The sequence below is a fragment of the Brachionichthys hirsutus genome, chromosome 20 (assembly GCF_040956055.1).
Source record: "Brachionichthys hirsutus isolate HB-005 chromosome 20, CSIRO-AGI_Bhir_v1, whole genome shotgun sequence".
Classification (NCBI taxonomy): domain Eukaryota; kingdom Metazoa; phylum Chordata; class Actinopteri; order Lophiiformes; family Brachionichthyidae; genus Brachionichthys; species Brachionichthys hirsutus.
Window position 1 is genome coordinate 10,203,704 of NC_090916.1, and position 11,858 is coordinate 10,215,561.

General features: G+C 47.8%; 2 protein-coding genes across 2 annotated transcripts; both read right to left on the reverse strand.

Annotated features, from left to right (window-relative positions):
- Positions 1 to 930: 930 nt before the first annotated feature.
- LOC137909132 (uncharacterized) lies at positions 931 to 2,176 on the reverse strand (the record flags this gene model as incomplete). The annotated part of the gene is made up of 1 exon (XM_068753555.1): positions 931 to 2,176. A coding segment is annotated over one exon (897 nt), but the record flags the coding sequence as incomplete, so codon positions are not given.
- A 2,446-nt stretch (positions 2,177 to 4,622) lies between these two features.
- Positions 4,623 to 8,655, reverse strand: angel2 (angel homolog 2 (Drosophila)). Its single transcript, XM_068754145.1, is given in 8 exon segments — positions 4,623 to 5,201; positions 5,829 to 5,959; positions 7,214 to 7,310; positions 7,515 to 7,650; positions 7,719 to 8,149; positions 8,227 to 8,296; positions 8,507 to 8,562; positions 8,565 to 8,655. Coding segments are annotated over 8 exon segments (1,164 nt in total). The 5' UTR covers positions 8,641 to 8,655; the 3' UTR covers positions 4,623 to 5,034.
- Between the last annotated feature and the right edge of the window lie 3,203 nt (positions 8,656 to 11,858).

Here is an 11,858-nt window from a genome sequence, read left to right on the forward strand (position 1 = left end):
ATGGATCAGGATCAGCACTGGACAGCTCCATAGGTAGCCGGCTACATATGGAGCTGTCCAGTGCTGATCCTGAAAGTGACGTCTTTTCCATTGACTCTGGAATGTTCTTTATCTTTCCCACTTTGGTTGTTTTTTTGGTTTCTGCATGTCCATGACAAGACAAGGTGGTGGCTTTTTGGTTTTGCTTTGATTTTGTATCGATTATCTTTGTTCCTGCGTGATGATTGCATTTGAATGGAACTTTTCCACATTATTAGATGTGTTAATTTATTCCCATCACAAACTTTGGTTCATACTTGTGATGTTTCTCATTTACAGTTTGGCTTTATCTCTAACAATTTTTAAGCTACAACCTTTTAAAAAAGTGACATCAAACCTGAATATTTTATTGTAATTACTAAAGAGTTAAATAAAAAATAAATAGTTATTTAACAGCATGTTAAGGAGTAGTTACATTTATTTTACATTAAATTACATTACATTTAGTTACTTTTTTTTTTTTTACTGTGTTACGGTTTACATTTGGCCTTTGGAGGGCAAACATAATGCATGAGGAAGTCTGGAGTGGCAGAGTAGTATGTCAGAGTAGTTCAGGACATGTAGGACAGCAGTGAAGTGTGCAGTAGGAGTAACAGAAGTTTAGTGGAGAGGTGGGATGCACCAGGGATCAGCTCTGAGCCCCTTTTTGTTCAATTCAATTCAATTCAGTTTTATTTATATAGCGCCAGATCACAACATAAAGTCATCTCAAGGCACTTTACAGGATTAGCAGGGAAAGACCTGCAGGGAAACACAGAACCCAACTTGACCCACAAGAGCAACGGAGGCAAGGAAAAACTTCCCTTTAACGGGCAGAAACCTTGGACAGAACCTAGGCTCATGGTGGACGGCCATCTGTCTGGCCGGCTGGGTTGAGAGAGAGAGAGAGAGAGAGAGAGAGAATGGCAGGTCGGAGACGAGTCAAGGAGATGGATAGGGAAGTGATAGTGAGACAGAGCAGGAGCAGACAAAAACTAAATGCTAATGCTAGCGACGTGGACTTCAGTGTTGAGGGACACAGGTCCAGGTTCTGCAGCACCACGGACAGAAGGACCTGAAAGAGAGAGAGGGACAAACAGCGGGAGAGAGCGAACAAGACTACGGGGAATAGAGACATATTGCACACATCTATTTATAACATAAATAATCAGATAAAGGGGGAGGAGCTCAGTGTGTCATGATGTTAAGCCACCAATGCTGCCTAATGACAGCAGATTGATTATACTGATTACTGCATTGATTAGTTATAAGCTTTGTTAAAAAGGAAAGTCTTTAATCTACTCTTGAACATAGAGATGGTGTCTGTCTCACGAACCAAAACGGGGAGCCGATTCCACAATAAAGGAGCTTGATAGCTGAATGCTCTGCCCCCCTGTCTGCTCTTGGAAATTTTTGGAACCACGAGCAGGCCAGCGTTTTGGGACCGCAGGGTCCTAGTGGGGCAATACGGGATAATCATCTCTGTAAGGTAAGGAGGGGCCTGGCCAGTGAGGGCTTTAAAAGTAAGTAGAAGGATTTTATATTCAATCCGTTCCCTAACAGGAAGCCAATGCAGAGACGCCAGAACAGGGGAAATGTGTTCTCTCAGTCTGGTCCCCGTCAAAACACGAGCTGCTGCATTCTGGATTAGCTGGAGATGTTTAATAGACTTTTTGGGGCAGCCGGACAGTAAGGAGTTGCAGTAGTCCAGTCTGGAAGTCACAAAAGCATGGACTATTTTTTCTGCATCTTTTCGGGTTAGTAGGTGCCTGACTTTCGAAATATTCCGAAGGTGAAAGAACGCAGTCCTTGAAATATGCTTTATCTGGGACTGAAATGACAGGTCCTGATCAAAGATTACACCCAGATTCTTGGCAGTGGTGCTGGTGGACACTGAGACGCCATCTAGTTCAACTACAACACTAGAACAGACATTTCTGAGATGCTTTGGCCCAAGAACCAGAACCTCAGTTTTATTTAGATTTAATAACAGGAAGTTCTCGGTCATCCAGGAGTTAATGTCCTTAAGGCACGTCTGAAGTCTAACCAACTGATCGACTTTGTCTGGCTGAACGGACAGGTACAATTGAGTATCGTCCGCATAGCAGTGGAAATTTATGCTATGTTTCTTAATAATGTTACCTAAGGGTAGCATATACAGCGTGAACAGAATAGGTCCAAGCACTGAACCCTGTGGAACTCCATATTTAACTTCAGTGTACGTAGAAGATTCATCATGAACACGTACAAACTGAAATCTATCAGATAAATATGATCTAAACCAGTTTAATGCAGATCCTCTAACACCAACAGACTGTTCCAGCCTCTGTAACAGAATCTGATGATCTATTGTGTCAAAGGCTGCACTGAGATCTAATAAAATAAGCACGGAGACAAGTCCATTATCAGACGCTATTAAAAGGTCATTGGTGACTTTAACTAATGCTGTCTCTGTGCTATGATGAGTTCTGAAACCTCAAATAACTGATTGTCTTGTAAGAATTCACACAGCTGACTGGAAACTGCTTTCTCTAATGGCGATGGATAGACTAACAGATGAGGTGAGACAGGAAGCTCCTCTGAATATGAATTTGCAGATGACATTGTGATCTGCAGGTAGAGGAGAATCTAGAGAAGTGGAGGTCTGCTCTAGAAAAGAGAGGAATGAAGGTGAGCAGCAGTAAAACAGAGTACATGTGTGTACATGAGAAGGTCCCAGGGGGGACAGTGAAGCTACAAGGAATAGACGTAAAGAAGGGAGAGGACTTCAGGTACCTCGGGTCAACAGAGCAGAGTGATGGAGAGAATGTGGAAAGGAGGTGAAGAATCGTGTGCAGGCAGGCTGGAACGGGGGGAGGAAAGTATCAGGTGTGCTCTGTGATAGGACGAAGGGACAGGTCTACAAGACAGTGGTGAGGACAGCCATGATGGATGGCTTAGAGACAGTGGTGAGGACAGCCATGATGGACGGCTTAGAGACAGTGGTGAGGACAGCCATGATGGACGGCTTAGAGACAGTGGTGAGGACAGCCATGATGGACGGCTTAGAGACAGTGGTGAGGACAGCCATGATGGACGGCTTAGAAACAGTGGTGAGGACAGCCATGATGGACGGCTTAGAGACAGTGGTGAGGACAGCCATGATGGACGGCTTAGAGACAGCGGTGAGGACAGCCATGATGGACGGCTTAGAGACAGTGGTGAGGACAGCCATGATGGACGGCTTAGAGACAGTGGTGAGGACAGCCATGATGGACGGCTCAGAGACAGTGGTGAGGACAGCCATGATGGACGGCTCAGAGACAGTGGTGAGGACAGCCATGATGGACGGCTTAGAGACAGTGGTGAGGACAGACATGATGGACGTCTTAGAGACAGTGGTGAGGACAGCCATGATGGACGGCTCAGAGACAGTGGTGAGGACAGCCATGATGGACGGCTCAGAGACAGTGGTGAGGACAGCATGATGGACGGCTTAGAGACAGTGGTGAGGACAGACACGATGGACGGCTTAGAGACAGTGGTGAGGACAGCCATGATGGATGGCTCAGAGACAGTGGTGAGGACAGACACGATGGACGGCTTAGAGACAGTGGTGAGGACAGCCATGATGGACGGCTTAGAGACAGTGGTGAGGACAGCCATGATGGACGGCTCAGAGACAGTGGTGAGGACAGCCATGATGGACGGCTCAGAGACAGTGGTGAGGACAGCCATGATGGACGGCTTAGAGACAGTGGTGAGGACAGACATGATGGACGTCTTAGAGACAGTGGTGAGGACAGCCATGATGGACGGCTCAGAGACAGTGGTGAGGACAGCCATGATGGACGGCTCAGAGACAGTGGTGAGGACAGCATGATGGACGGCTTAGAGACAGTGGTGAGGACAGACACGATGGACGGCTTAGAGACAGTGGTGAGGACAGCCATGATGGATGGCTCAGAGACAGTGGTGAGGACAGACACGATGGACGGCTTAGAGACAGTGGTGAGGACAGACACGATGGACGGCTTAGAGACAGTGGTGAGGACAGACATGATGGACGGCTTAGAGACAGTGTCTCTGAGGAAAAGACAGGAGGCGGAGCTAGAAGTGGAGGAGATGAAGATGCTGAGGTTCTCCTTGGGAGTGACCAGGTTGGACAGGATTTGAAATGAGACAATAAGAGGGACGTGTTGGAGGTCAGAGAGACCAGACTTTGATGGGTTGGACATGTCCAGAGGAGAGACAGGGACTATATCGGTAGAAGGATGCTGAGGATGGAACTGCCAGTGAACAGGACTAGAGGACGACCCAGGAGAAGACACATGGACGTAGTGAGGGAGGACATGAGAGTGGCTGGTGTTGGGGAGGACGACGCAAAGGACAGGGTGAAGTGGAGGACGTTGGGTTGCTGTGGCGACCCCTGATGGGACAGTTGTTTTTAGTGAAATCAGCATTACAGAATGGAGACTTTGGACACGCCTCCAGCGTTATTCGTGCTAATTCTGCTCCATCGTTATTCTAAACTCACTGGAAACACGCAGAGTGACGACTTAAGAGGAACCTGCACTCTAGAATTTGTATTTATTAAAAAAATAAATAAAACATCCACAAAACCTTTAACCTCTGAAATGTTTAAATACATCGAGTGCTTTTAGATCTCGAAAGTGTTCAAGTGCATGAACAAGTATAAAAGCTGTTCAGGGTTCGAAAGCCTGATAAAGATCATTTAAAATGTTCTTTTAAATATGTCCAGGCGATATGCAAATTTAAAATGTCTGAGCCATTAGTGAAGTACAGATATCTGTCGACGGTATTTTATCCGATTTCATTTTGTCCTTTCGTTCCTCTGGCTTTTCCTTCCGTTGCACCGACAGGACTGTGACGTGGATCAAGTTCAGTCCTGGATGTGAAAAACACCCTAAAGATTCAAACGAAAACACGCTTCACAGCCGCTGGGGGGGCGTGACCTCAAGCCTTCTCTTCTGGGTCCGAGCAGCACATGTGATCATTCGTCCACTTCTTAAATGCTCAACGTCTCCTGAGGCTGAAGCGAGCCAGAAGAGGGAGGTGATCAGACGAGTGGAAACGATTGGGAAGGCCGTTGACTTCCTCCAGCTCCGACAGGCCGACCAGTGACAGCCTGTCCAGCAGATGGAGGTCCCACCCACCAGGAAGTGAAGACCGGGAAGTGAATTCTTTGAGAGGACACAAGGAAACAAGAGTTTCAGTTTAAAAAACAATCCAGAAAAATGTTCGTTGAAAGTCAGATTTGAATACGAAAACTAGAGAAGCTCTCAGAGAGCGCAGACCTCCCCCAAGCAGCTCGTCCCCCTCCTAACTGGATCTACACCGTCCACACGGTGATCTGGATCAGCACCAAAAGGTTCTAGATTGTTCTCGGTATCTCTATACAAACCATGAAAAGTCAAAGTGAATCAGAGCTGATGTGTATGTTTAACTGATTTTTGGATCCATAAATGGTTTTAATGTTAAAATGTAATATTTGTTCCTGACCTCATCCTGGATCCGATCCGGATGAAATTCAGTGGTAAAATAGAGCCCCCCCCCCCCCCCCCCACATGACTGTCAAATTCCATAAACATCAATCACTAATCAACTGCCATGTTACAGACGATTTCAAAATGATCTGTTCCCGGTAACATTCCCTGAAAGTATCATCCCGGCCCGTCCAGAACTCTGAGTTACCCAACAGACGGACAGACAGACAAACAAACAGCAGCATAACTCGGTAATAAATAAATGTAATGCCTGCATAATAAGAGGCATTTGGAGCGTGTGTGTGTGTGTGCGTGTGTTAGCACCGGGGGTGTAGAGGATGTAATCCACAGCCATGGCTGAGCGGGAGTGGCAGGTCGTGACCTCAGGCCTCCAATCAGGCATGATGTGGTGCTGATAAGACGACCGCAGCTTCAGCTTGTGTTCAAGCTCCGCTCTAATGGAACACAACACAACACAAACACAACACAAACACAACACAAACACAAACACACAAGCTTAGAGCGTGTGCACCGGGTTTTCTGGGCTCCAAGCCACCACCACCCCCCCACCCCCCCCACGATGCAGCCAATTTAGGGATTTTTATGGGCTACAAATGAAGCCAATGCTTTAGCCTCCTGACATCAAACACACTCTCAGACCCGTTTACCGACGGCAGACACATTCAGAACCTAATTCAGCCACAATCAACAAATGGTAACAAATATTCAGAACCAGAAAATTAATCGATTTGTGTGCAGCCGATTCAAAAGCGTGAAAACGGATATATATTATCGTATGAGAAGGAGATCAAGTGGATGCTAAACCTAAACAAAACGATCATAGTATTTCCTGTATTCATTGTTTCATGGAGATCGATACCGGCCATTCTGGACAAGGAGACATTGAGAAACAGGGAAAAAACTAAAATAGCAGCAAAATGAGACAAGTTAACGGGATGACGCCGTCAAACTTCACCAAAGACGCGGACGCACAGTCTCAGCTGTCTTCATGCAGTTTCTCATCTCGTAAATCTAGTGGGTGGGGCTTATACTCAGGTACGCTGAAAAACAATACGAAGAGCTAAAGCTATAAAGGCTAAAGGTCTGCTTTGAATTCCACATTAGCCTTTCTAAAAGAACAGAAACCTTTGAATGCCACGAATGTCGCTAGCATTAGCATTTAGTTTTTGTCTGCTCCTGCTCTGTCTCACTATCACTTCCCTATCCATCTCCTTGACTCGTCTCCGACCTGCCATTCTCTCTCTCTCTCTCTCAACCCAGCCGGCCAGACAGATGGCCGTCCACCATGAGCCTAGGTTCTGTCCAAGGTTTCTGCCCGTTAAAGGGAAGTTTTTCCTTGCCTCCGTTGCTCTTGTGGGTCAAGTTGGGTTCTGTCTTTCCCTGCTAATCCTGTAAAGTGCCTTGAGATGACTTTATGTTGTGATCTGGCGCTATAGAAATAAAACTGAATTGAATTGAATTGAATGGTCCGTCTCTTCTTAAAGCATAAACAGATTCCCTGACATAAAAGTGAAATTATCATTGATGCAGATATTTATGAATAAACCCTTTTAGAATTGATTCTGAAATGAGAAACTCACTTTTTATCTTGCTGCATGTCAAAATACAACAAACTGCTGGCATTGTTTTTGCAGTGTGATGAAGTGGCCATGATGCGGGATGAAGGGCGGAACAGAAACGGGTCTTGCCTGCTAGCGGCGGCGGCGGCGCCGGACGCTTCAGCCTCCACAGAGAGACGGGACAGAGACGGTCGTCTGGGCTCGGCGTCAACGGTCGGCCCGTCAGCTAAACACCATTTCAACACATCAGAACCGTCTATTTAATCCCTACCTTATTCTCAGAGGGTATGAATACTGCATAACAAAATCAGATGTACATCGTTATCAGTACAAGTACTTTCATAGAACCTTAATAATAGTACAAAAAACCCACTAACTGAACGTAACTTTAGCTCGGTAACTCTTTTGGGGTGTACTCTAGTGATTGTACCCGCTGCGCTGCTGGAGGGCGACTCCGCTGTGGGGCTGCTCTTATACTGACACGTGTGATCGATTCCCACGCTGGGGGACCAGATTGGAGACGCGAGGAGACGCTGGCCCCGGGAAAGGCTTTCCTGACCGGACACCTGCGAGCACACGTCAGAAACAGTGACTCCGTTCAGGAGCGGCCGCACGCCGACCGCGCTCCTCTCACCTTGCCGATCTCCAGTCCTTTGTAATCCAGAAAGCCTGTGGTCAGAAAACTGTAAAGTGGACTACAAGGAGTGGAGTTAAAGTCCCCACAGAGCACAACGGGACTGATCCAGCCGTTTGGAACGCGGCAAAGCCGGCTGATCTCTGCCAATAGGATCGCCAGCTGTGCCAGCTTGACGTCACCGCGGCGAGGGTTGTAGAGGAGGTGTGTATTGGCCACACAGATGAAACCGGCGGGGTCCGTCTGGCTCGTTGCATATTTGGGTTGCAGCAACACAACCAATCCCACATTGTCCCGGTCGAGAAGGGCGTCGCCAGGGCGGAAGAACTCAACGGCGTCGGAGGAAAGGAGCGACAGGCGGGAGGATTTAAAGGCCACCGCACAACCGTCGGGTTTCCCTCCTGTTCGTTTCTTGTACTCACACTGGTAGCCTGGCACACAAAGTATGAACACACACGCATAAAGACGACATATATACACAAATACTGTCTGGAAAGCGTGCACAAACCTAGAGCCTGCAGAGCAGGTTTGATCTGCTTTTCATAGTGATCCTCTTGAACTTCTTGAAGACACAAGATCTAGGGGGGAAAAAAACATTTGTCAAATCTGGATCTTTAATGTTTTGGAAATCAGTATCTGTTCGAAACTCTGCAGACAGCGCTCTGACGGTTGCTGCCATTGGTTGGGCCTAGCTCCGCCCCAGACGACAATCACACATCCAAGCGTCCACAAAGATCACACCCTGGGGTTCACGTCGTTTTGAAGCTCGTCTGGAGTCATCCACTCACATCGGCGTTGTAATGCCGCACTTCAGCCAGCAGGTTGGGCAGCCGGTAGTTCCAGGGAGGACGTCAGGGTCACAGTGCCGGTACAGGTGCACGTTGTCCTGCAGCAGCTCCTGGGACAGGATGTTGTAAGACATCACCGAGAAGTCAAATGTGACTTTGCACCTTGGAGGTCGGGCGCCAACACTGCAGGTCGGTTTCTGCCAGTGTCTCTGGAGAACTAGGGACAGAAACACGAGAGGGAAGGGGGCGACATGGAGTCACAGGCGGGGCCACGTTTCACCAGCAACAAAGAGGATTAGTGGCCAAATCGTCAACAAAAGGTAATAAAGCGCTTCTTCAGGCTCCGGAGGAATAACGTGGTGAGACGGAAAGAACCGGCCTGACCTTCAGGAGATGAAGCCACTCGGTCTTCATTTGATAGAGAAATGAACCGGCTTCAAAGTGTTGGGTCGACAGTTTGAAACGTCTATATCATCCAAACCTTAATACAGGTTTGCACGCAGCCCCCCCCCCCCCTCAGATGATCTATCCAGTTCAGAGTTCATAGAAAGAGACAAAAGAACTGACTAAAAGATAATAGAAAGTAGGACTAAGAAAACTCACAGAGAATCAGAAAACTATCGAATTAACTCATCAAGTAAAATCCTGACCGAAGCAAAATAACGGCGCCGTTAAATACTCAAACATTCCGGGGGGGGGGGGGGGGGCATTCAAATCACACAAACGTTGAGGGTCCAGAAGGATAGCAACTATTCAATGAATAAATAAATGATTCAATAAACGAGCCTAAACATTGTAACAAGAAAAAAGAGAAATAAATTACTACTAAAGATTTTTCTACTACTCGAGTACTTAAGCCACGCCCTCCTCGAAGGAATTTAAAAGTAAAACTTTGAAGATAATTTTATGTTCAAAGATAAAATGACCTTAAAACAAAGAGTCCCTGCAGGGTTGAGTTAAAATATGTTTCTTGGTAAAATAATTCATGTTAATGACGAAATAAGAATAAATAAATCTTAAATAATAGGACTAACATTTGATCGGTTCCACGTCCTCCCATCGTCGGGCAGCTGGAGGACGCCGTCTGTTCGCTCCGGTGAGCTGCCAGGCATCCCGGGGGGGAGGCCACTTCCCGGGACCCGGAGAACTTCTCCTGTCCGTTAACTGCCCCCCCGGCCCCCCCGGCCCCCCCAGATCCCCGTCCTGGACCCAGGAGTCGGGCTTCGGCGTGGGAACCTCGTCACGCTCCGGTTTGGGTTTGGTCGTTTCCATCCTCGACCTGGTAGGCCGGGACTCTTCACGCCCCCCCGGGCGTGGGCTTCGTCCTTCATTTGGGTCCCCATCGTGCCTGGCGGCCGTGTCGATGGCGTTTTCCCTTTGGGCACCCCGTCCGGGTTCAGTGCCCCCGAGACCGCCGCCGTTGGACTGGTAGTTTGGTCTGAGGCGAACGTCCGAGCTGGGATCCCACTCGGAGACTCCTCTTCTTCCGTCTGCCCCCCCTGATGCTCCTCTGTCTCCTTCAACGCTCCGGGGGCCCTCCGTGCTCCTCTTCCGTTTATGAGGAGGTGCTCCGGTTCTGCCGGACATGTCCTTCACTCGACCAGCGTACGAACCGAAGGCACGCCAAACGGCGACGCCGTCCGGGCCGACGGGGAAGACCTGCCGGGCTGCTGGCTGGGGGGCTGGAGAGAGCCGGGGAGGGCCCCCCTGCATGGACCCCCAAGGACTGGGCGAAGGGACGCGAGGGAGGGAGGGGCCAGGCCGACGGAAGAGGAAGCCAGAGGAGTTCAGCTGTCGGACAAACATGTGGCGGCTGAGGGGGGGAGATCAAACGGTCAGAGGTGGAATCATTAGTCTGGAAAACGTGATTCTAACTTTAGACTAAAGCATTCATCAATCGGTGAAAGAATATTGAACTCGTCAACGAGGAAAGTCACAGTTATCGGAGCTGTTCGTAATGTAACGATTCCAGCCTGGTAACGTAACAAGTAACTGAGGGCGGATCGATCAGAGACGGGTTGTGTCACGCATAGATAGCAACAATCAGCTCAGCTAGCGTAAAACCAGCGATAGAGAGGAGTGCGCGTTTACATTTAAACCATTTCACTACTTTTACAAAAGTAATTTAAATTGTACGAAAGTGTGCATCTCAGTTGTAAGAGCTATTTAATCATCTGACGTTAGCCGCTTCCGCACATCGCGTATATTCACATTCCGTAACCTGACTCGTAAGAGCTCACGTTAACTTGCGCCTCTCGGGGTGGACGAGACGCGCACAAACGCGCACAAACGCGCACGAATTAGCAGCAACAGAAACACATGAGAAAGGCCGAATCCGAAGCAGCAGCTAACCGGAAACAGCGTGCTGCATTATGCTAATGAGGCGAAGCTCATTGACAAAATAAAATGTCCGGGTTAGTCCATTATGTCTCATGCTAATATATATATGTATATATATGTATATATATATATATATACTAGAGACACCTTTACACAAACAGAATGATATGAACGTTTTAGGCAGCCAAGTAAGTAAAACAACAATAAACAAGCAGGTCTGCATGTTTTGGTTGGACTTCCATGAACGCATCTCTTCCTGGAACTTGTAGTTTCCTGGCATTAACTTGCGTGATACGGCTCGACAAAAGGACTACATTGTTTCCGTGTCCGCGGAATCAGAGGCCCGACTGGAAACGTCGATCACGACCAAATGCTTTTAAACGAAGAGCCTCCTGAAACATCACGATTTGTTGGGTCGTGAACGGCAGAGTTATGGATACAATTCAGCAAAAGCGAACAAGATTAACGCGAACATCAACGCGCAGCGCGTTTTAGGAAGAGGCATCGAGGAAACAATGGAGCAATGAAAAGGTCGTTCCACTTACGCAGAGCGAGTCTCTTCTGGAACACAACAAGGCTACAAAGTGGCCGAAACGGTCGCTCGGTAGTTTCTACTGTGTGACATTTTCTTTTATGCGTGTGTTTAGTCCCGAAATAAGGCCGTTTGTAGCCGATTAATCTTCCACTATTTCGGAAGAGAGCAAAACGCGCATCCGAGTCACTGAGCCGGACTCACTAACCCGCTTTCAGCGGCAGCAGCCACTCGACTCGAGCCTGGGGGGGCCCTTCCTCACCGGAGCCGAGGGGCTGCTGCCCCGCCCGTTCTGTTTGTCTCACAAGGATCAATAAGAGACTAAAGTAAAATCGATATTCAGACAGTTAGTCCACTGAGTATTCTGAAGATAAACTTTAGTGTCCGGACTTAACAGAAACTATTTAATGCCGCCTTTTTATTACAGTATATAATTAAAATTAAAAAATATATTTTTGGAATATTTTGGCGGAAACATAA